Here is a 21,576-nt window from a genome sequence, read left to right as displayed (position 1 = left end):
AAAGTCAGCAATTTCCTGTCGAAATCATAATGTAAGATGTTTAACAAACCAACCCGATTGGAAATCATGTGCAACTTCAGTTTTATTATGTGCAACTTAAGTTATATTGAAAAGAAAGAACAATTACTCGCCAATTGATGTAAAATGACTGATACACAATAGCCGTGATACACAATTAAGCTGCACATTTCAAGCATCCAGAATTATTACCAAGATAATGACGATTGTAAATCAAGTCATATGTAAATCCGTCAAAATTTCCGCGAGAGAAGAGTGTAAACGATTGTGAAGATCACTGACGTTACCTAACGTACCACTGATCCCTACCGGAAGCTATACTGTCCTCAAAATGGCCTCCTGTGCGGACATTCAAGAGTCCGCCATAATCCATCTAGCCTTTATCTAAGATCTATTACAAGATATCTATGGGTGTGTCATCTTTTGTAAAATCAAGGACCCCGTGAAGTCATTTGTTGCAATCAGGTTGCCATAACAACAGTCATATTTTACCAGCAGAGGGAAGCATTAAGCTTTAATGAGACCTTAATGGAGGCCCTCTATAACCATGCATTCCATAATGTCATATGTATAATGTCATATGAAGCTGTATGTTGCCTACACTTTATGTTTTTTTTTTTTTTTTGGCGTATTATATATTTTAGAATAGGATACACAGTGTCACTTGGGCTACATCCGTAACTTTCTTCAATTTTGTTTTCCAATAGTTATTTATTCCACGGAATGGAATATTCAGGCTTAAATAATGTTAAGAAATTATCTTACAAAACATTTCATCAGAAGTTTCATAAGCCTCTTTTCAGCGTTCTCTCTATCAGCCAATCACAGTGCTGACCATGACACATGCCAAGGACCAAAGGCTGACCATTTCGTGCCTGATAATAATAAGTAATTGTTATAGTAGTCCACAACCACAAATTCACTCATTTATAAATTCAGTTAAATGTACCTACTACTTAAATATTAACTTTAAACGATAGACCAAGATTGTGACGTATTTAATTATACTTCCTTACATTTTATGGAGCTAAATACATCAGGCTTATCAGTGGTCGCCTTCAGATAGGTTGGTCACCATGGTTGACCTCTTGACAATCTACTCAGAGTCGGAGTGCATGCGAATACAGAATACACAGTGGTAAAGTACGAATATTAAGATTAGGTTCGGGATTCGATCGGAGGGGGCTGGTAAGCAGCGACAGAAATATGGCTCTTATGATGGGGCTACTGTCGGCGGCTGCTTCGCCTCTACGCCTTAGTATAAGGTCGTTGGGACGCTATTCCATGGTCACAACTCGCTGTCTGACAACTCGAGGGTACAGTGCCAATGCAGTCAATGTAAGACAGCCCAGATTACCTAACCTCGTACCTGCATTAATTTCACACGTATGACTGCTTTGAGTTCATTTTGAGTTTTTCTCATATGACAGAAGGGAGAATGACAGTCCTTTTAGCATTCTCAGTAGAAAGCGTTATGCAGGCTAGCATAGCTGGCTAGCTAGCAAGTTTACTGTGTGGATTGTTGACGTAAGCTAGCTAGCTACAGCTTATTTATTTGCCAAGGTTAGAGTACTCTCACGTAAAGGTATATCAAAATGGATTATAGTTACTATCCTTTCTTATTGTTGCTATGTGTCAGTACGAACACCGACGCTCCTGTTACCAGCTCATGGCCATGACTGTCATGATGACTAAGCTTCTCTTCTGAAGTTGACGGAAGTCGTCTGTGAGCCACAGTTGTGTGGGTCACTTTGTCTTGTAACGTTTCTTTTTCACTTTGTGCTCATTGTGTAGAGAATCGCATCGCACTACTCAAGACTATTATCATACTATGCTAATAGCCACCTGAACTTCCGTCTCCGATACTCAACAGAAGCGCCTAAAGGTAAGCAATAAGTACTTAGGTTGTAGACAGTGTTGTGTCTAACCGGACAGTCAGTCCTCATTTGTGAATTGTTGTGCTGCTCCCCATATTTGTTAAACCGAAGGCTGCTGATGGGCGGCAAAAAAAAAAAAAAAAAATTTCTTTGATCCACTAGTTCTTTTTTTTTTGTCCGTAGGTGAAAATCCTAAAGAGTCAGAGCCTTCTAGCAGTGGTGGGGGTCGCTCAGGAGATGGAAGTGGTGGTGGAGGGGGGAGAAGAGGAGGGAAGAAAGACTGGTGGAGCCGTATGCAGAAGGTTTGCGTTACTCCTTTTCCTATTTTACATTAGTACATTCCATTAACCGAGGTTTTCTAAAACATAAGTCTCCTTGTCCTCTTCTGCCACCTCATGCTTTTCACTAACTCTCTAATTGTCCTCTGTTTCTTCAGGGGGATTTCCCATGGGATGAGAAAGACTTCCAGTACCTAGCGCTTGGTGCCGCTGGAGTCTCTGCCACCATTCTCTATTTATATTTTAGAGACAGAGGGAAGGAAATCACCTGGAAGGACTTTGTCCATCGTTATTTGGACAGAGGACTGGTGAGTGTGTGCCGTGACATTCTTGATTAAAGAGTTCGAATGTGTTATAGCACAGGAAGCTGCCTCTGTGTTTGTATTGATGGCAGAACTGTAAATGACCAAAGACCGCTGTGCGTGAAGTTCTTTGAGATTTGCTCTGTATTGTTTTAGGTGGACCGCCTGGAGGTGGTCAACAAGCAGTATGTGCGAGTCATCTTAGTCCCCAGAGCAGATGCTGGAGATGGGGTAAGTGTCTGACCAGAAGGCTGACGATATGTGCACAGAGTTATTACTGAAAATATATCAACACCATTGTATCTGTTAACCGAGTGTTTGGGGTTCTATTGTGTGTGTGTGTGTGTGTGTGTGTGTGTGTGTGTGTGTGTGTGTGTGTGTGTGTGTGTGTGTGTGTGTGTGTGTGTGTGTGTGTGTGTGTGTGTGTGTGTGTGTGTGTGTGTGTGTGTGTGTGTGTGTGGGCAGAGTTATGTATGGTTTAACATAGGCAGCGTGGACACGTTTGAAAGGAACCTCGAGACGGCTCAGCAAGAGCTTGGCCTGGAACCTTCCCACAGGGTGGGGGTGGTCTACAGCTCTGAGAGTGATGGGTAAGTCTCTTGGTGCATCCTTAATGTTTTGCATGAGTGCACAATCAATAGCATACAGCCCTCTGTACTTTACTATCTGAGGCATAAGTCCTGTGCCACATTCTTACCTTGGGCAAGAAATGCCACTCTTTGAACACTTTTGTTGTAAGCGTTGGCCTGGTGGGAATGGTATTTCACTAAGCTGTTGCTTAAGTCTCAGAGAGCTTTGTGGCTGACAGACTGTGGCTTTGTTTTATTAAACACCACAATTCAATATTTAATCCTTTTTTTTTTACAGGTCCTTCCTCATGAGCATCATTCCCACGCTGCTATTGATTGGCTTTCTGCTCTTCACTCTTCGGCGGGGGACAATGGGAGCAGGAGGTGGCGGTAAGGGTGGGCTGTTCAGCATGAGCCAGTCCAACGCCAAAATGATGAAGGACAACATAGAAGTAAAATTCAAGGATGTGGCAGGATGTGAGGAGGCGAAGTTGGAGATCCTTGAGTTTGTCAACTTCCTGAAGAACCCTCAGCAATACAAGGATCTGGGGGCCAAAATCCCAAAGGTATAATAATAATAATAATAATAATAATACATTTTATTTATATGGCGCCTTTCAAGAGACCCAAGGTCGCCTTACAACATTGAAAAAATTAAAAATACATTGAATTATAAAAATACATTGAAAAAAATACATTGAATTATACATTATACGGCAACAACTTTACAGGTTATAGGCCTGCTTAAACAGGTGCGTTTTGATTAGTTTTTTAAAAAGAGCGATTGAGTAAGGGTCAATGTTCCTGATGTCAGGGGGAAGGGAGTTCCAGAGGTGAGGGGCAGAGCGGCTGAAGGCTCTGGATCCCATGGTGGACAGATGGGCTTGGGGGACGGTCAGGGTGATGGAGGAAGCAGACCTGATATACCAGCATGTGCCAGCAGAGAGAAGCTTATACACTTTCAGACCTGGTTTATGTGTGGCATAACTATAGTAGCTTACCCTGTGCCTGGATTAAGCCATTTTATGTTGTGTAGACAGACAGGTCAGGCCAGTTTAGGTCAGGTTGCTTATGGTTTGAATTCTGTTGGTCTGGAAAATGAGTGGCAACAAATGGTCAAGATAAACTAATTGGATAATGATTGGATTTTTCTCTTCAGATATGAGTTATACCTTCAGTAACCCCATAATTGTATTGTTATCAAGTTTGTCGTTACATATTGCAAGTAATTGAGGTTCACATAATTGAAATGCCTTCTGCTGTCTTAGGGTGCAGTGCTGTCTGGCCCACCAGGCACTGGGAAGACTCTGCTGGCCAAAGCTACAGCAGGGGAAGCCAACGTCCCTTTCATCACAGTCAACGGCTCCGAGTTCCTAGAGATGTTTGTGGGTGTTGGGCCAGCCAGGGTGAGTGGCACACGCAATAGGTGGCTTTAGTCTGCTGAAAATAGTCACATATAAAATATTTAAAATTTGTATTTTCCACAAGTGTTCGGTCACATCAAGTTCTGTCTCATATAACATGTAACATACAATACATATCTTGAACAAATTACTGTCTGTTGGCTGTGAAAACACGTGTTATGTGTTTTAAGGTTTTGTAAACTGGTTGTTGTTATTCCACATATGTGTAGGTAAGGGACATGTTTACCATGGCTCGTAAGAATGCCCCCTGCATCCTCTTCATTGATGAGATTGATGCGGTTGGCCGGAAGAGAGGTGGTGGGAACTTTGGTGGGCAGAGTGAGCAGGAAAACACCCTTAACCAGCTGCTAGTGGAGATGGATGGTGCGTATGAGCTCAGGGATCATGGGGGGAGGGGGGGCTTTTATTGGCAAAGGCTAGAAAGAATGCATTAAGAAGGAGTCTCCCAGAGGTTTACTCCATCCCTCCCTTATACAAGCACAAACTAGAGGTTTACTCCTTCCCTCCCTTATACAAGCACAAACCAGAGGTTAACTCCATCCATCCCTTATACAAGCACAAACTAGAGGTTTACTCCTTCCCTCCCTTATACAAGCACAAACCAGAGGTTAACTCCATCCATCCCTTATACAAGCACAAACTAGAGGTTTACTCCATCCCTCCCTTATACAAGCACAAACCAGAGGTTAACTCCTTCCCTCCCTTATACAAGCACAAACCAGAGGTTAACTCCATCCCTCCCTTATACAAGCACAAACTAGAGGTTTACTCCTTCCCTCCCTTATACAAGCACAAACCAGAGGTAAACTCCATCCATCCCTTATACAAGCACAAACTAGAGGTTTACTCCTTCCCTCCCTTATACAAGCACAAACCAGAGGTTAACTCCATCCATCCCTTATACAAGCACAAACTAGAGGTTTACTCCTTCCCTCCCTTATACAAGCACAAACCAGAGGTTAACTCCATCCATCCCTTATACAAGCACAAACCAGAGGTTAACTCCATCCATCCCTTATACAAGCACAAACTAGAGGTTTACTCCTTCCCTCCCTTATACAAGCACAAACCAGAGGTTAACTCCATCCATCCCTTATACAAGCACAAACTAGAGGTTTACTCCTTCCCTCCCTTATACAAGCACAAACCAGAGGTTAACTCCATCCATCCCTTATACAAGCACAAACTAGAGGTTTACTCCATCCCTCCCTTATACAAGCACAAACCAGAGGTTAACTCCTTCCCTCCCTTATACAAGCACAAACCAGAGGTTAACTCCATCCCTCCCTTATACAAGCACAAACTAGAGGTTTACTCCTTCCCTCCCTTATACAAGCACAAACCAGAGGTAAACTCCATCCATCCCTTATACAAGCACAAACTAGAGGTTTACTCCATCCCTCCCTTATACAAGCACAAACCAGAGGTTAACTCCATCCCTCCCTTATACAAGCACAAACTAGAGGTTAACTCCATCCCTCCCTTATACAAGCACAAACTAGAGGTTTACTCCATCCCTCCCTTATACAAGCACAAACCAGAGGTAAACTCCATCCATCCCTTATACAAGCACAAACTAGAGGTTTACTCCTTCCCTCCCTTATACAAGCACAAACTAGAGGTTTACTCCATCTTTTATACAAGCACAAACCATAAAGTGTTTTCTGTCTGGCCTCTTCCTCAGGATTCAACACCAGCACCAACGTGGTGGTTCTTGCTGGGACCAACAGACCAGACATCCTGGACCCTGCACTGATGAGGCCTGGCAGATTTGACAGGCAGATTTACATAGGTATGGAGCTACATTTGTGTTTGTGCTGTTGCCTAGGAACACCACACACCAAAGTGGGGCTGCTCCTTTGATGATGAAGAATTTCTATGCATTGACTATGCAATGTGTTGGATGGAAAAGTACTGTTGTTTAGAGATGATGATTAAATGTAGGGAGAATACCCCAGACTCCTGTCAAGATGAGTAGGTCTTATGTAGTGAAGGTGAGCAGTGAGCCCTAAGTTAATCTAGTTCAATTGATAAGTTGATGCCTTGGTCCTCACTTTTTCAAAATATCACATGAATGTGTTTACCACTCGGTAGACCTTGAGCCTGCTCAGAAAGATGGCGAGATGTTCTTAACACTCCTAGCACTCATGATATGTCTGTCCTTCAGGTCCACCTGACATCAAGGGCCGGGCGTCCATCTTCAAGGTTCACCTGAGGCCTCTGAAACTAGATCCAAGCATGGACAAAGATGCCCTGGCCAGGAAAATGGCAGCATCCACTCCTGGTTTTACTGGTGAGCTGAGGACAGATCTCTGCCATGGGACAGGGAGACATTTTAAGATAATATTCATGGTGACCATGGTGATGTGCTCTCTCTAACAGTATCCTGACATCCTGTGATTTCTGTCAGGAGCTGATATTGCCAATGTGTGTAATGAAGCTGCTTTGATTGCTGCCCGGTATCTGCACGAGTCCGTCAATGCAAAGCACTTTGAGCAGGCTATCGACAGGGTGATTGGAGGTGAGCTGTTTTTCTTATTGATCGGTTGTACTCTCTTACACAGACAAAATCTGATGGTTTAATACTATTTTCTAAATCGACCGTAATAACTCATAATCAATGCTGTATTACGGTAGTACGCAACGTGGTAATCATTTTGTATCCTCCTCTGGAAAAGAGTTATTGGAAATGTCCTCACTCCTCCATTTCCTCATCATCTTCTTTGCTCCTCTCTGGCCCAGGTTTGGAGAAGAAGACTCAGGTCCTGCAGCCCACAGAGAAGAAGACTGTGGCCTACCATGAGGCTGGCCATGCTGTGGTGGGCTGGTTCTTGGAACATGCTGACCCCTTACTCAAGGTGTGCATCTCACATTATATATTGTCATATATCATATACAGTGCCACTGGAAAGTATGTGAACCCCTTGAGCACTTAATAGTTCTCTGTTGTTTTACCATGATTTTTATTTGTATTCATCACCAATTTTCCATAGATGAAATGTCAGGTTTATGTTTATCATTTGCATGTACTTGTTTCGAGGGAATTGTTTGAGTAGCCAAAAAACTACTTGAAACATGGAATAAATGTATTTTCAAAAGTAAGTGAACCCCCAGCTGCATTGGCTGCAGTCTTGGGAAAGCTATAAGACCATCTCCAAAAGATTCCAGCTCCATCCATCCATCCAAGACAAATAATTTAGAAATGGAGGGCATTCAACATGACCGCATCTCTGCCTAGAAGTGGACGCCCATCAAGACCATCACCAAGAAGCACCAGAAAGAGAATAAATCAGGTAAATGTCAACCCACACATCACCTCTAAAGAGATTCGGACCTCTCTGGCAGCATCTGGGGTAAATGTACATGGGTCTACAATCAGATGAAAATTGTTGGTTTTGATCGTGACCAAATAATTCTATCTCGGACTCATCTGTCCAAAGAAGGGACTTCCAGAAGGCCTTTGGTTTATCCAAGTGCTCTCGGGCAAAGTTGAAACGGGCAGTTTTTTTCTTTCTTGAGAGCAGAGGCTTCCTTCTAGCACCCCGATCATGAATGTCATGTCTATTCAATTTTCGTCTGATTGTAGACCCATGTACATTTACCCCAGATGCTGCCAGAGAGGTCCGAAACTCTTTAGAGGTGATGTGTGGGTTGACTTTTACCTGATTTATTCTTCTTCTGGTGCTTCTTGGTGATGGTCTTGATGGGCGTCCACTTCTAGGCAGAGATGCGGCCATGCCCTCCATTTCTAAATTATTTGTCTTGGATGGATGGATGGAGCTGGAATCTTTTGGAGATGGTCTTAAAGCTTTCCCAAGACTGATGGGCTGTCAGTACCTTCTTCCTGATGTTCTCGGCTATCTCGTTTCCTCTCGGCATTGTTGATCTGTGTGGGTACACCTTGGCACTACAGTAGTTTGGTTGGTTTCCTCTCTCTTTTAATCTGTGTTGCCCAAACCTTTCCCTAAGGATGTCTCAGTTGATTGGTTTGCTTAATTGACTAATTAAGCACCCAAATATGTTTCACCAAATCTGTTACCTGCTTGACTTTACCAATGCAGCTGGGGGTTCACTTACTTTTGAAAATACACTTATTCCATGTTTCATGTAGTTTTTTGGCTACTCAAACAATTCCCTCGAAACAAGTACATGCAAATGATAAACATGAACCCGACATTTCATCTATGGAAAATTGGTGATGAAAAAAATGAAAATTCATGGTAAAACAACAGAAAACTCAGTGCTCAAGGGGTTCACAAACTTTCAAGTGGCACTGTATATATTGGCTGTCAATTTATCAAGCAAAGACATGGACATTACAAGCAACTAAAGGGATGTGTTAATGGAAATATTTATGTAAATGTGAATGAGTGTGGATGTAGAATCGCTCACTATCTCCACCCGGCCGACCTCAAGCAGATGGTCCCCCCTATGTGCCGTGGTTCTGCTTAAGGTTTCTTCCTGCCTAACAGGGAGTTTTTTCTTGCCCCTGTTGCCATTGTGCTTGCACTAAGGGGGTTCAAGCTCTGGGCTCTGTAAAGCGCCTAGAGGCAATTGTGTTGTTATGGCGCTATATAAATACAATTTGAATTTAACTAGGCTGTGTTATCTAAGATTGCCCCACACATTACTCTCCCCCTTGTCACAGGTGTCCATTATTCCCCGGGGGAAGGGATTGGGTTACGCACAGTATTTACCTAAGGAGCAGTATCTGTACACACGCGAGCAACTGCTGGACAGAATGTGCATGATGCTGGGAGGCCGCGTGGCGGAGCAGGTGTTCTTTGGACGGATCACCACGGGAGCTCAAGACGACCTGAAGAAGGTCACACAGTCCGCCTACGCTCAGGTATGCAAACATGGTAACAGATTCCACCTATCCATCAGCCGTTTATTATGTTTCAGCTTCGAGGTAAACAAGCGTCAGCATTTGTGTGTAAATGAAAACAAACTCCCTTCAGTCAGAAGAGTCACATGACTCACGAGACAGACCTGGTTATAGAGTGGAGCCACAGATGATGTCATTACCTGTAGCTTCATTGGATTATTTTATTACACACTTGTCCAACCCCCTCTGGTTTATAATTTCATTGCAGCGTGTAGGGCATGTTTTTCTCACTAGTTTGTGTACTGGCCTCTTACTCCCCATGGCAACCCACTACAGCTAGTTACTGATTCTGGCGGATCAAGATGTTTGGCTTGTTCAACTGAACTGGAGTAGAAATAAAACAACAGTAAATGCAGGAGTTCGTCATGGCTTTTGGTCAGCCTAGACCAGGGGTTCCCAACCTTTTCGACTCCGAGGCCCAACTTTTCGTATTTGTAACAGGTCGGGGCCCAACAGACACCCCGCTTATTTTAGCGAATCTATATTCCATTAGGCTAATTGAATCTATAATCCATTAATTCTAATTAATAAGCGATTGTTATGTGTAAGAAAAAGCAACATCAGCACCTGCCACAGGTGAAAGCCTAGAAATAAATAAATAAAAGAAAATCTAACTCTAGATATTGCATCAAAATTGTACTGTGCACCAGAAAACAACATAAATACACACAGAGAACTGAATTGCAGTTGGCCTAGGCCTATTTGTGCACAGCAAACAAGCAAGTAAATGAAACCAGAAAAGACCCAAAAGATAGCATGTACTCAAAACAAGTGATGGAACATGCAAGCAAGACCACTCAGCTATGGCTAATTAAAATACTGTGCCTTGCATAAGTATTCACCCCTTTGGATGTTTTACCCTTTTATTGCTTTTATAAATCAGTCATGGTCAATATAAGTTGGCTTTTTGGACAAAAAAAAATCACAAATAAGCCCTCTTTAATGTCAAAGTGAAAACAGATTTCTACACAGTTATGTAAATTAAATAAAAATGTGTAATGAAAATAAGTGATTCACCCCTTCTTTATATAGACTGACCTAATTCAACAGAGGTCCAGCCAATTGGCGCTAGAAGTCTCACAATTAGTGAAATGGGGATCAGTGTGCAGTGAATGTGTCTCAAGTGATTGTAGTATAACGACACCTGTGTCTGGAAGGTCCATTCACTGGTCAGTATTCAGTAGATAGATAGATAGATGGATGGATACTTTATTGATCCCGAGGGAAATTAAGGTCATCCAGTAGCTTACACTTACAAACAAACATGAATCACAATAAATACAAAAATCACAATAAATACAAAAACAAAAACAATACACATAGAGAACATGTACACATGGGGGTGGGGTGTTTACATATAACATATACAACATTGTGCATAACTTGTGACAGGGCTGCAAGTTGTGGAAAGTAGTGCAAAAGTGTTCTTGTGCATGTTTGGTTAGTGCAAAGAGTCCTGTGCTTGTGTGTGTGGGGATAGTGTAAAGTGATATAAATACTTAAATAAAGGAAAGACAGTCCGAGGGGCTAGTGTAGCCAGTAAAAAAGTAGAAAAAATGCAGAAAAGGATGGGCAGTGGGATGGAATAAAGTGTGATGAGAAGAGGAGGGCAGACTGAGGTAGACTCATGCAGAGAAGTCCATCTCCCTCCCCCTCCCCTTCTGCGTGGCGTTGAAGAGCTGAATGGCCCTGGGGACAAAGGACTTCCTCAGCCTGTCTGATGAGCATGACAGTGACAGGAGTCTGCCACTGAAGATGCTCCTCTGTCCATTAAAAGTACTGTACAGTGGGTGGTGGTCATTGTCCATGATGGTTAGCAGCCTGCTCAGGGTCCTACTCTCCGCCACCGTTGTTATGCAGTCCAGATCGGTGCCAACAACAGCTCCTGCCTTTCTCACCAGCCTGTCAAGTCGCCCAGCATCCCTCTTCTTTGTGCTGCCTCCCCAGCACACCACAGCATAGAAAAGGACGCTGGCAACAACAGACTGGTAAAACATACGCAGGAGTTTGTTGCAGACATTGAAGGACCTCAGCCTCCTCAAGAAGTAGAGTCGGCTCTGGCCCTTCTTGTATATGGCATCTATGTTAGCTGACCAGTCTAGTTTATTGTCCAGGTGAACTCCTAAGTACTTGTAGGTGCTGACCATCTCCACACTGGCACCCTCTATGGAGATTGGTAGCAGAGGAGGCTGAGACCTCCTAAAGTCTACCACCATCTCCTTGGTCTTGGAGGTGTTCAGCTGCAGGTGGTTATTCCTACACCACACTGCACAAAGTTGTCCACCAGGCTCCTGTACTCACCCTCCTGTCCATCCCTGATACATCCTACAACAGCAGAGTCATCAGAGAACTTCTGGATGTGGCACGACTCTGTGTTGTAAGTGAAGTCTGATGTGTACAGGGTGAACAGCACTGGTGAGAGCACAGTCCCCTGTGGAGCGCCGGTCCTGCACAACACAGTCTCAGATACGCAGTCTTTCAGCCTGACAAACTGCGGCCTCTCCATCAGGTAGTCCGTGACCCAGGATACAAGGTGGTCGTTCACACCCATCTGCACGAGCTTGTCACTCAGACAGAGGGGCTGGATGGTGTTGAAGGCACTGGAGAAATCAAATAACATGATTCTCACAGCACCCTTCCCCTTGTCCAGATGAGTGTGTGCTCTGTGCATAAGGTAGATGATGGCATCTTCCACGCCCACCTTCTCCTGGTAGGCAAACTGCAGCGGGTCAAGTGCATGGCGTACCTGGGGTCTGATGATGTGCAGTAGCAGTCGTTCCATGGTCTTGCAGATGTGTGATGTTAGGGCGACTGGCCTGTAGTCATTCAGCTCCCTGGGGTGTGGCTTCTTTGGAACAGGGATGAGGCAGGATGTTTTCCACAGAGCAGTAATCAGTATTCCTGGCTATTGTTAAACCATTAAGACCCAATATCACTCTAAGCAACTCAGAGAAAAGGTTGTTGAAAAGTATAAGTCAGGAGACTAAACATCCCCTGGAATTCTGTTAAATCCATCATCAAGAAATGGATGGATTGTGGCACATGTGTAAATCTGCCTAGATCAGGCCGTCCTCACAAACTGAGTGACCGTGCAAGACGGAGACTAGTAAGAGAGGCCACCAATAGACCTATGACTACTCTGAAGGAGTTTCTAGTTTTAGCAGCTGAGATTAGAGAAACTGGGTTCTTCACCAATCAAAGCTTTATGGAAGAGAGCCACTGTTGAAAAAAAGGATCGACTACAGTTCGCCAAAAGTCATGTGGGAGTATCAGGGGCGTATCAAGCTTTCCAAAAGTGGGGGTGTTCTGGAACAGGCGAAGAAATAATCATTCCAAATAGCGATGATCAATTATATGAACTTTTACATACATCTAGGCCTACAAAATGGAAGAAATGCGAGCAGATACACTGTGTGTGTGTGTGTGTGTGTGAGTGTGTGTGTGTGTGTGTATGACTCATTGTGTGTTTGTTTGATACACGCACACACACACACACACACACACTGTGTGATAAAGCTGAAAGGAGCTTCAGCAGCCTCTGAAGGCTGAAAACATGGATGCGAAGTACAATGACACAAACATGTCTCAACAGTGTAACCGTGTGTTATGTTCAAAAGCACAAGCTGGATCTGTTGGACAGGAAAATGATTGCAGAACAGTTAGTTTGTTGTAATGAGCAGAGACAAAACACATTTGTAAAGCCACTTGAGGCTGTTGCATGAATGTTCAATAACTGTAGCTCTAAGGACATTTGGCTACAGCATTTGTTACTTGTATGTAGTGATGTTATTATGTAGTGACACACAGAGTGCAGGCTGTCAAACCAGTGGTCAAGTTCAAATGTTCTCCATTTCATGCTGAGACCTATCTATGATCTATGTATAATGTTGGGCTTCTGTGTTTATGGTGTGGTCTTACTGATTATACAGTAACTGAAAATAAAACGTGTCTGATATAATTCTAAGTAACAGGATACTGCTCTATGACAGATGTGTCAATATTGCATTCTACAGTGGATATACTGTACAAAAACCTTTAGCCATACAGTGTGCATATCATGTAGTAGGCTATAGCCATGTTAAGCCAGTGCAAGAATTTGTTTGGGCACATTTTCAGATATTATGTTCTACAAAGATCTGAATTATGATGTTTTAGTATTGACATAATCGACAAAACATTATAAAAATAAGACTTGCATTCACATTCATTCAGTGACTGTTGCAGGGCTTCTCACAGACTGATGTCAGTTTGAGAATCTCTGCGGTGACAAACCAGTAGGCCTAAGTTGATTGCTGTGACACATACTTTGTGTATATTTTGAGTGATACACCTTGTAGATTGAAGTGCGTTTTCTCAAGGTTTGAAAATGACGAATCGCACGAGGATCTCTACTCTCCGTAAAGGCTACCTGTAGCCCTAGTCAAACCTGTGCATCCCAACCGCGGTAGCACTCGAAACAGATAGCCTATTGCAACTTGCAAGCACGTCAGTGTCTGCAGAGGGAGAGAAGTCAACTTAAAGCCGTCTATAGTCCCCTGTCTTTTTCTTTTCGGCATTATTGATTGGCTATATTGCACGAAAAAAGAGAACAGTTTTAAAACTAAAGTAGGCCTTAGTTCCAGTCGGAAGAATGAATGGGATCTTATGCTAGGAGGTAACTAGCTCTTGAATAGAGAGCCATGAACCTTGCATCTATTAATGATTAATAATGAATCGCTTTAATCGCTTAATATGCCTGAAAATGTTGCCTTCATTACAGGCAGTGAATGATGCTGATCTAAAACAGTGATTCAATTCTACCTTTTCATTGAAGGCGTCAAGTCTGTATGCAGCACAAACAGTTAGGCACAGCAAACTGCTTGAATGACCGCGATCACCGCGCTGAGCTCTCAGGCAGTCGGGTCTCGGGAGCACCGCTGCCAGCGCTTTCTGCAGGCTGCGCAAGCTGTTTAGTCTACGTAACGTCAATTGTAGCGCTGGGATTTACAGAGTGATAATTTGATACAAAGGGATGCAATCATAGCAACCATTTTAAATTGCATACAACAGGCGAACGTTTACTATTTTTTATTACAAAAGCTGATTTTTGTGAGGATTTGACGAACAAAAGTGGAGGGGATGGAATGGCCTTCCAATAGAAGTGAGGGGGATGCATCGTACTCATCCCCCCCGTCTGATACGCGCCTGGGGAGTATCCATGGTCAAGTGGAAGAAGGTTCTGTGGTTTGATGAGACCAAAGTGGAGCATTTTTGCAACAGTGGCTCTCTTCCATGAAGCTTTGATTGGTGAAGAACCAAGGCAACAGTGGTTGTATGCAGAGTCTCTCCCATACCAGCTGCTGAAGCTTGAAACTTCTTCAGAGTAGTCATAGGTGTCTTGGTGGCCTCTCTTACTAGTTTCCTTCTTGCACGGTCACTCAGTTTGTAAGGACGGCCTGATCTAGGCAGATTTACACACGTGCCATATTCCTTCCATTTCTTGATGATGGATTGAACAGAATTCCAGGGGATGTTAAGTGCCTTGGACATTTTTTTGTATCCTTCCCCTGACCTATACTTTTCAATAACCTTTTATTGTTATTGAGTTTCTTAGGGTGATCTTTGGTCTTCATGGTGTTACAGTAGCCAATAATACTGATTACTGAATACTGACCAGTGAATGGACCTTCCAGACACAGGTGTCGTTATACTACAATCACTTGAGACACATTCACTGTACACTGATCCCCATTTCACTAATTGTGAGACTTCTATCACCAATTGGCTGGACCTCTGTTGAATTAGGTCAGTCTATTTAAAGGGGGTGAATACTTATGCAATCACTTATTTTTGTTACATATTTTTATTTAATTTACATAACTGTAGAAATCTGTTTTCACTTTGACATTAAAGAGAGCTATTTTGTGATTTTTTTTTTTCCAGCCATAAAAGGGTAAAACATCCAAGGGGGTGAATACTTATGCAAGGTACTGTAGGTGATGCTTCAGACATGCAAACAAATAGGTTCAAATAGGTCAATATAATGATTAGAATCATTTAAATAATGAATTAAATCTGTTGCTGCAATCTATTATCAACATAAATAGCACCAATCATTCCTGGGCAGTCGTTTGAGTTGGTAGCTGTCCACAGAAAAGCATATCCACTCCAATGATAACGCACAAAAACAGCACGAATGCAACTTTACTGACGTCCATCGAATCCTATACATTTACGAGTAATCACTTCAGACAGCGTGTAATTGTTTAATGTTATTTTTTTCGTGCTCTCTCGCCGTCAAGCAAGGAATATATGCGAAACACAATGCTGCCACTCGACGGTAAATCGTAACAATTATCCCCTGAAGCAATTCGGAACCCCTCAGTCAGCCCTCCGTCTTCAACTACCGTAAATCCTCAAATAGTGGCCGGGGCTTGTATTTACTTAGGCTGCACAGCGCACCGGCCTTTATTTGAGGCAGGCTTGTATTAGGGGCAGGCCTTTATTTCTTACTTATCTTCTGTTATAGAATTGTATTATTTAAATAATGGGCATAATTGCAGTAGGCTAATATAATTCATTGCATATGCGTTCAACACTTCCTGCACATCGCGTAGCGCTTTAGGTCGGGGTGTCAACGTAAAAAATAAACATCGGAGTTATGGTCTCTCCACTGTCAGTCACGGAGGAAAAGATTTCCAAAGCCTTGAATTGAATCATTTTTCTAGACACTATATTATGCTTATCGCGGACTGAAAACATTTATTCAACGAGCTGGTTTGACATCCAGCCTAACTTTCTTTCTACCTCCACCTGCTAGTCACATTCGTCTCGGGTCAATGTCAAACTTCTTTGCTGCTTTTTCTCCCGAATGTTCTTCAGCAATCAGCATACACCATCTCTTTGAATTTAATATCAAAGTTACGTAAGTCTACTACTGCTTTATGATCCCTTCTGGAAAAAGTAACCTAGCCAACTAAAACGTTAAAGATAAACAACAGTAGGCTATACGATACGTGCATGTAGGCTAAACATTCGCCTAGTAGTCCTACGTGGGGACATTTCTTTTTTTTATTGCAAACAGCCCATGAGATTAGCCAACAATATTATATAATATAATATAATATAATATTAAACATGAGGAGAACATGTATTTGTAAAATGCATTCAATGAAATTATGATGCCTACTTTGAGCCGACGGACTGATGCTGGTAGGCTACAGTAATATACCGGTAGGCTACTTTATTTAACTCCCGGCTTGTATTCGGGGCCCGGCCTTTATTTGTCCGTATGGACCACGACCCCGGCTACTATCTGAAGCCCGGCTTCTAATTGAATCCCGGCCTTTATTTGAGGATTTACGGTATGTTGAAGAGCCGACAATCACCACCAGCCCAAACTGATACAGCATTGGTAACCTTGTCACGGACTGGTCTAGTTATTTTCCTAGAAACGTTGTGGAGTGTGGGTTGGCAACCATCTAACCTGGGGTTGTTTTCTATTGGGTGCTTTGCATTAAGGTGATAACTTAAAGGCACAATATGCAACAATTATGCTTCAGGATTAGGGTTAGGATAAGCAGTTCAACCTTAAAATAACAGCTTAAAAAAAATTGGGGCGCTACAATGACTTTTAATATGGAGAATTGCGTCCGTGCCAATGGCATAGCAGGGTCGATAGGCATATAACTGCCTTCTGTAGTTTTGCCTGCCGATGCCCGCCGACCTGACTTTGATTACCTTCTGCCGATCTAGTAAGTAGCTTATTTGCCGTCTTGCTTAGTCTTGTGTTGCACATGATTGATGTTTGACTGTGTAAGGACAGTCGTTGAGTAATTAGTTTGTCATAATGTCAAAGTCAGCACATTTCAAGAGATTTCGTTAGTTTTAGCTGCTAGCATACCTTTAGCGAATAGCTATTAATCCTTAATGCACCTTTTAAAGACGAGTTTCTTCTGTGACGGCTAAATTCAGCTTGACAAATGTCACATACAACTTTAGATTTATCGATTGTTCCGTCATTTTGCCTCTTAAACATAAACTTTCCGCCAAACAATCCCTCAGCTCTCTCCATCTTTCACTACCGTGTCGGTCGCTCCTGCCTTACTGACTGCAGGCATGCGCCGGTTTCTTGTCAGTGTTCAACGCACACCGGAAGTAAACAAAGTTGCGTTAACTGCATTCAAATATTTGTATCACATTAATCTCGGCCACAATAATATCATAGATGTACGCGTTAACTTTGACGTCCTTCATTAATATTGTTCTCAATTTAAAATCAGTAACTCGCTCCGCGGCCCACCAATGAGGAAAAAAAAAAATCTGAAACATTTTCGAGGCCCAATGGATAGTGCTCCGCGGCCCACCAATGGGTTCATCAACGCTTTCATCAACATGCATTCTGATTTTCCAAGTACATAAAAGACAGTCAAATCCTGCCAAATATAGTTCTATGTACTGTATATCTACTGTATATCTCTCCAGTGTCCATTTGGCTAGTTTTACAGCTCCCTCTTTCACTTGTCACATCCCTACATGTCTCTCTCTCTCTCTCTCTCTCTCTCTCTCTCTCTCTCTCTCTCTCTCTCTCTCTCTCTCTCTCTCTCTCTCTCTCTCTCTCTCTCTCTCTCTCTCTCCGTCTCTCTCTCAGATAGTACAGTTTGGCATGAGCGACAAGGTGGGCCAGGTGTCGTTTGACCTGCCTCGACAGGGGGAGATGGTGATGGAAAAGCCCTACAGCGAGGCCACAGCTGAACTCATAGACCAGGAGGTACGCGACCTGGTGGACCGGGCCTACCAGCGGACCATGGAGCTCGTCCTGGACAAAAAGGACGTGGTGGAGAAGGTACGAGAACCAAGCAGATACCTGCAGACTGCCTTGATTTGACAATATCATAGAAGCATTTCTACTATGCTGGTAGACATGTGAATCTTTGCGTGCCCTGAATTATCCCACCCAATACCATGAGTAGATTCAGTGGAAGTGCAAGCTTTTTATTCACTTTAGGTGAGCCACATTTGGTGAAGACAAACTTTGGTGCTAACAGGAATAGTTTGGATGAGACATTCTTCTTTTTGCTACCACTGGTAATCTATGCCACTGATCTCTGAGTGTGTGTTTGTGTGTGTGTGTGTGTGTTTGTTGAAAGGTGGGGAGGAGGCTCTTGGAGAAGGAGGTGCTGGACAAGGCCGACATGCTGGAGCTGCTTGGGTCGCGCCCGTTCGAGGAGCGCTCCACCTACGAGGACTTTGTTGAAGGGACAGGCAGCTTCGAGGAGGACACCAGTCTCCCCGAGGGCCTGAAGGACTGGAACAAGGAGCGCAGCGTAGTCCAGGAGGAGGAGGAGCCCAGCAAGGAGAAGCAAGTGGCTTAGGCCAGGAGTGCCACCTCCATCACCCACCCACCCACTTGTCTGCCCATTCAGCCGACTCCCTCTGTGGGTTAACCTCTCTGCTGCTCAGCTGGAGCATGCAGGGGTGCGGAGAGCCAAATCTCTGCATGTGGACGGTGTATTTTTCCCCTTTATGTATTTATTTGCCACTTTGGTTTTGATTTGACTGGTGTCAAAGCAAAGGAAGTCCTCTGAAACCTTAACAGCACCAATTTGGCTCTGTGTGAGGCCGTAGACAAACAATATGATACCAGTGTGTTGTTGTCCAGTTTTACCCTTGATGTAAAGTGTGTTTTTTTTTTTTGTTTAAACTGCTGCTTATGAACATCAAAACCAAACTGCTGTGAACCTGATTCACACAGTCCACGGAGGCAAGAGTCTTCACAAGGGTTTGAGTGGTGCAGACACCCGTAGCTCTGTTGTAATTTCATTAAAATGCGTAAATTAAATTTTGGTGGAATTCTCTGGGCAGGATCCTAACTAGCTCTGGTACCTCCTTCCGCTGTGCAGAAACACTCTAACAAGGTCCAGCCATCTCATACTTCAAAGCAGACCCCCCCCCCCCCCCGACTGCCCATGTTTATACAGTGGAGACACAGAGTAGTATTCGTCCTTGCCCTCAATCTGTTCTTTTTCCAACTCCTTCTCCCGTTTCACCTCCTCTTTTACTCTCTCTTTTATGATGAAGTTAATGGGAACATTCCCTCTTTCTACTGTATTTTATTGGAGTGAGCAGAGAGAGATCCGGTTGGGGATAGTCTTTCTCTCTCTCTCTCTCTCTCTCTCTCTCTCCTCTCTCTCTCCTCTCTCTCTCTCTCTCACACTCACACTCACACTCACACTCACACTCACACTCACACTCACACTCACACTCACACTCACACTCACACTCACACTCTCTCTCTCTCACTCTTTCTGAGGAGGCGGAGTGATCCAAGCTCAACACAAGTAGGGCACACACTGGCCCAGTCATCCATCACAGCCCTCACACTCCTGAGCCAGCAGCCAGCAGCCAGCAGCCAGCCACCCCCCGTTTCAGGGCACTGTTCAAGCTTAGCGCCTGACAGCGAGACACTGGCTCAAAATAGCCCAAACGGTGTACTCTCAACCCAGCAGTGAGTAGGTTTAAGATGGGGGGAAAATTTCAACATGCCCTTACAAACAGTGTCAGCAGAAAGTGTTACGGGGGCTGCCTGCTAAAGTATGCCTGTAAATGTTTTGTCTGTGCAGCTAGCAACATTAGCTTCAGAGAGCTTCAGTGCCTCTCCTACAGATGGATTGTTACTGAAGTAAGGATGACGGAGAGTGTATCAGGATGGGTCAAGGTTACCAGACGCTGTTTCTCATTGTGTGGCATTGGCAGAAGGCTATCTTGATGTACTCTCCACAAGGCCGTTTTCAATTCCACTAGAGTGCTTTGGGTGAAATGTCAGCACATTTTGCAGCTTGCTTCTTTTAAAAAGTCTAGTATGTAGTTGACCAAAAGCAAGGTACCTCACGCCAACAAAATGATGTATTTCTGAAGAGTATTGAAGATTAAAGAAGGTGTTTCTCCGGATTCATATGCATTCTACACATCGTATACACCTCATTTCCCTTGTTTTCGTGTCCATTTTGTTTAAGTTTAGAAATGTGTAAACAAGAAAGGTACAGGGTGCATTGAACAATTGCCTTGTCTCATCTGTTGTAGGCTTCTTTGACACAAATCTATATACTTCACTTTTATTTCTTGAAGCTGATTGTGGAAATCCTCAAAAGTATCACCACTGAAGATGCCTCTTTGTCATTCAATGAACATTTGTAAATATGTTTGCATAGATGGTTTAATGTGTACATTTGCTTTGTACAAGAAAATGCTTAAAAACGTCCCTGTAAGTCAACTTCCTCATCACAGGAGCACAAACAAGACGTTCCAGTTAAAGCAAACAAATCGTGATGATGTAACAAAACACATACTGGTATTTGATTAACAAATAAATACTTCGAAGAATAATTCAAATGAGTTTCTGTGTATATATATATTTCCACCTCATTTTCCCCATCACTCAGACAGTATGACTAGATAGATAGACGTTACATTAACATCATCCGAAACAGCAACTCTAATACCGCCTTCTTGATTTATTCTCCCAGCTGTATTCTGGTTGAGGACAGGTGTGAGTCCCTTTTGCTCTTGTATTCTTGCATTCCTCATAGACGCTGCATGAAGGAAACAGCCGGGCCGTCATCCTTTCAGGTCTCCTCACGTCGCTCATACCTATTTCACATTCACTACACTGATGTCCATATGTGACGTCACTCATACCCATTTCACAGTCGCTACACTGATGTCCATACGTGACTTGCACCCACATACCTGGCAAAGTAACTTGTGACACAAAGAACACACTATTCACATGACTAATTCTATTCTTCAGACTCAAACACTGAGTTGGCTGGAAGAGGAGTGTGGAGAAACAGCCCCCATTCTGCTAGTGGGTAGGACTCCTAGTCATCACAGCGCAGCTTCTGTGACACCACATATAGCTTTGCACACTTACTGTTGCGTGACTGAATACAGACTACTAATGCATCACTTTTAGAATACCTCTGCAATGGAGAAGAATAACGTGCTCTTAATCAGCAGCCAAAAAAAGCAAAAGAAAGAAACAAGACTGCTTTTGTAGCTCATAATCAGCCCTACTTGTTACAATGCAGATGTAGCAGCCAAAGTGGACTAAACCACTCTGGCAAGAAGAAGGGGCCAAAAGCAGGTCAAGCAGCCAGCATGTCTCACAGGTCCTCTTTGCAATGTTTTCCAGGAGGTCTGAGTCTTATTAAGCACTGTTTCAGTCGAGTCCTTCCTTCTC

General features: G+C 43.3%; 1 protein-coding gene across 1 annotated transcript; it reads left to right on the top strand.

Annotated features, from left to right (window-relative positions):
- Positions 1–1,098: 1,098 nt before the first annotated feature.
- On the top strand, positions 1,099–20,726 carry afg3l1 (AFG3-like AAA ATPase 1). Its single transcript, XM_080842155.1, has 16 exons — positions 1,099–1,356; positions 1,813–1,903; positions 2,079–2,197; positions 2,332–2,481; positions 2,632–2,706; positions 2,941–3,065; positions 3,343–3,610; positions 4,313–4,450; positions 4,678–4,831; positions 6,153–6,260; positions 6,636–6,761; positions 6,879–6,989; positions 7,211–7,326; positions 9,117–9,317; positions 17,986–18,180; positions 18,485–20,726. The coding sequence occupies exons 1-16, from the start codon at positions 1,225–1,227 to the stop codon at positions 18,707–18,709; spliced, it is 2,334 nt and encodes a 777-aa protein (XP_080698281.1). The 5' UTR covers positions 1,099–1,224; the 3' UTR covers positions 18,710–20,726.
- Positions 20,727–21,576: the final 850 nt, after the last annotated feature.

This window comes from Sprattus sprattus, assembly GCF_963457725.1.
Source record: "Sprattus sprattus genome assembly, chromosome: 7".
NCBI classification, from domain to species: Eukaryota; Metazoa; Chordata; class Actinopteri; order Clupeiformes; family Clupeidae; genus Sprattus; species Sprattus sprattus.
Note: the sequence above shows the minus strand (reverse complement) of the source record. Positions and strands in the feature narration are given on the sequence as shown.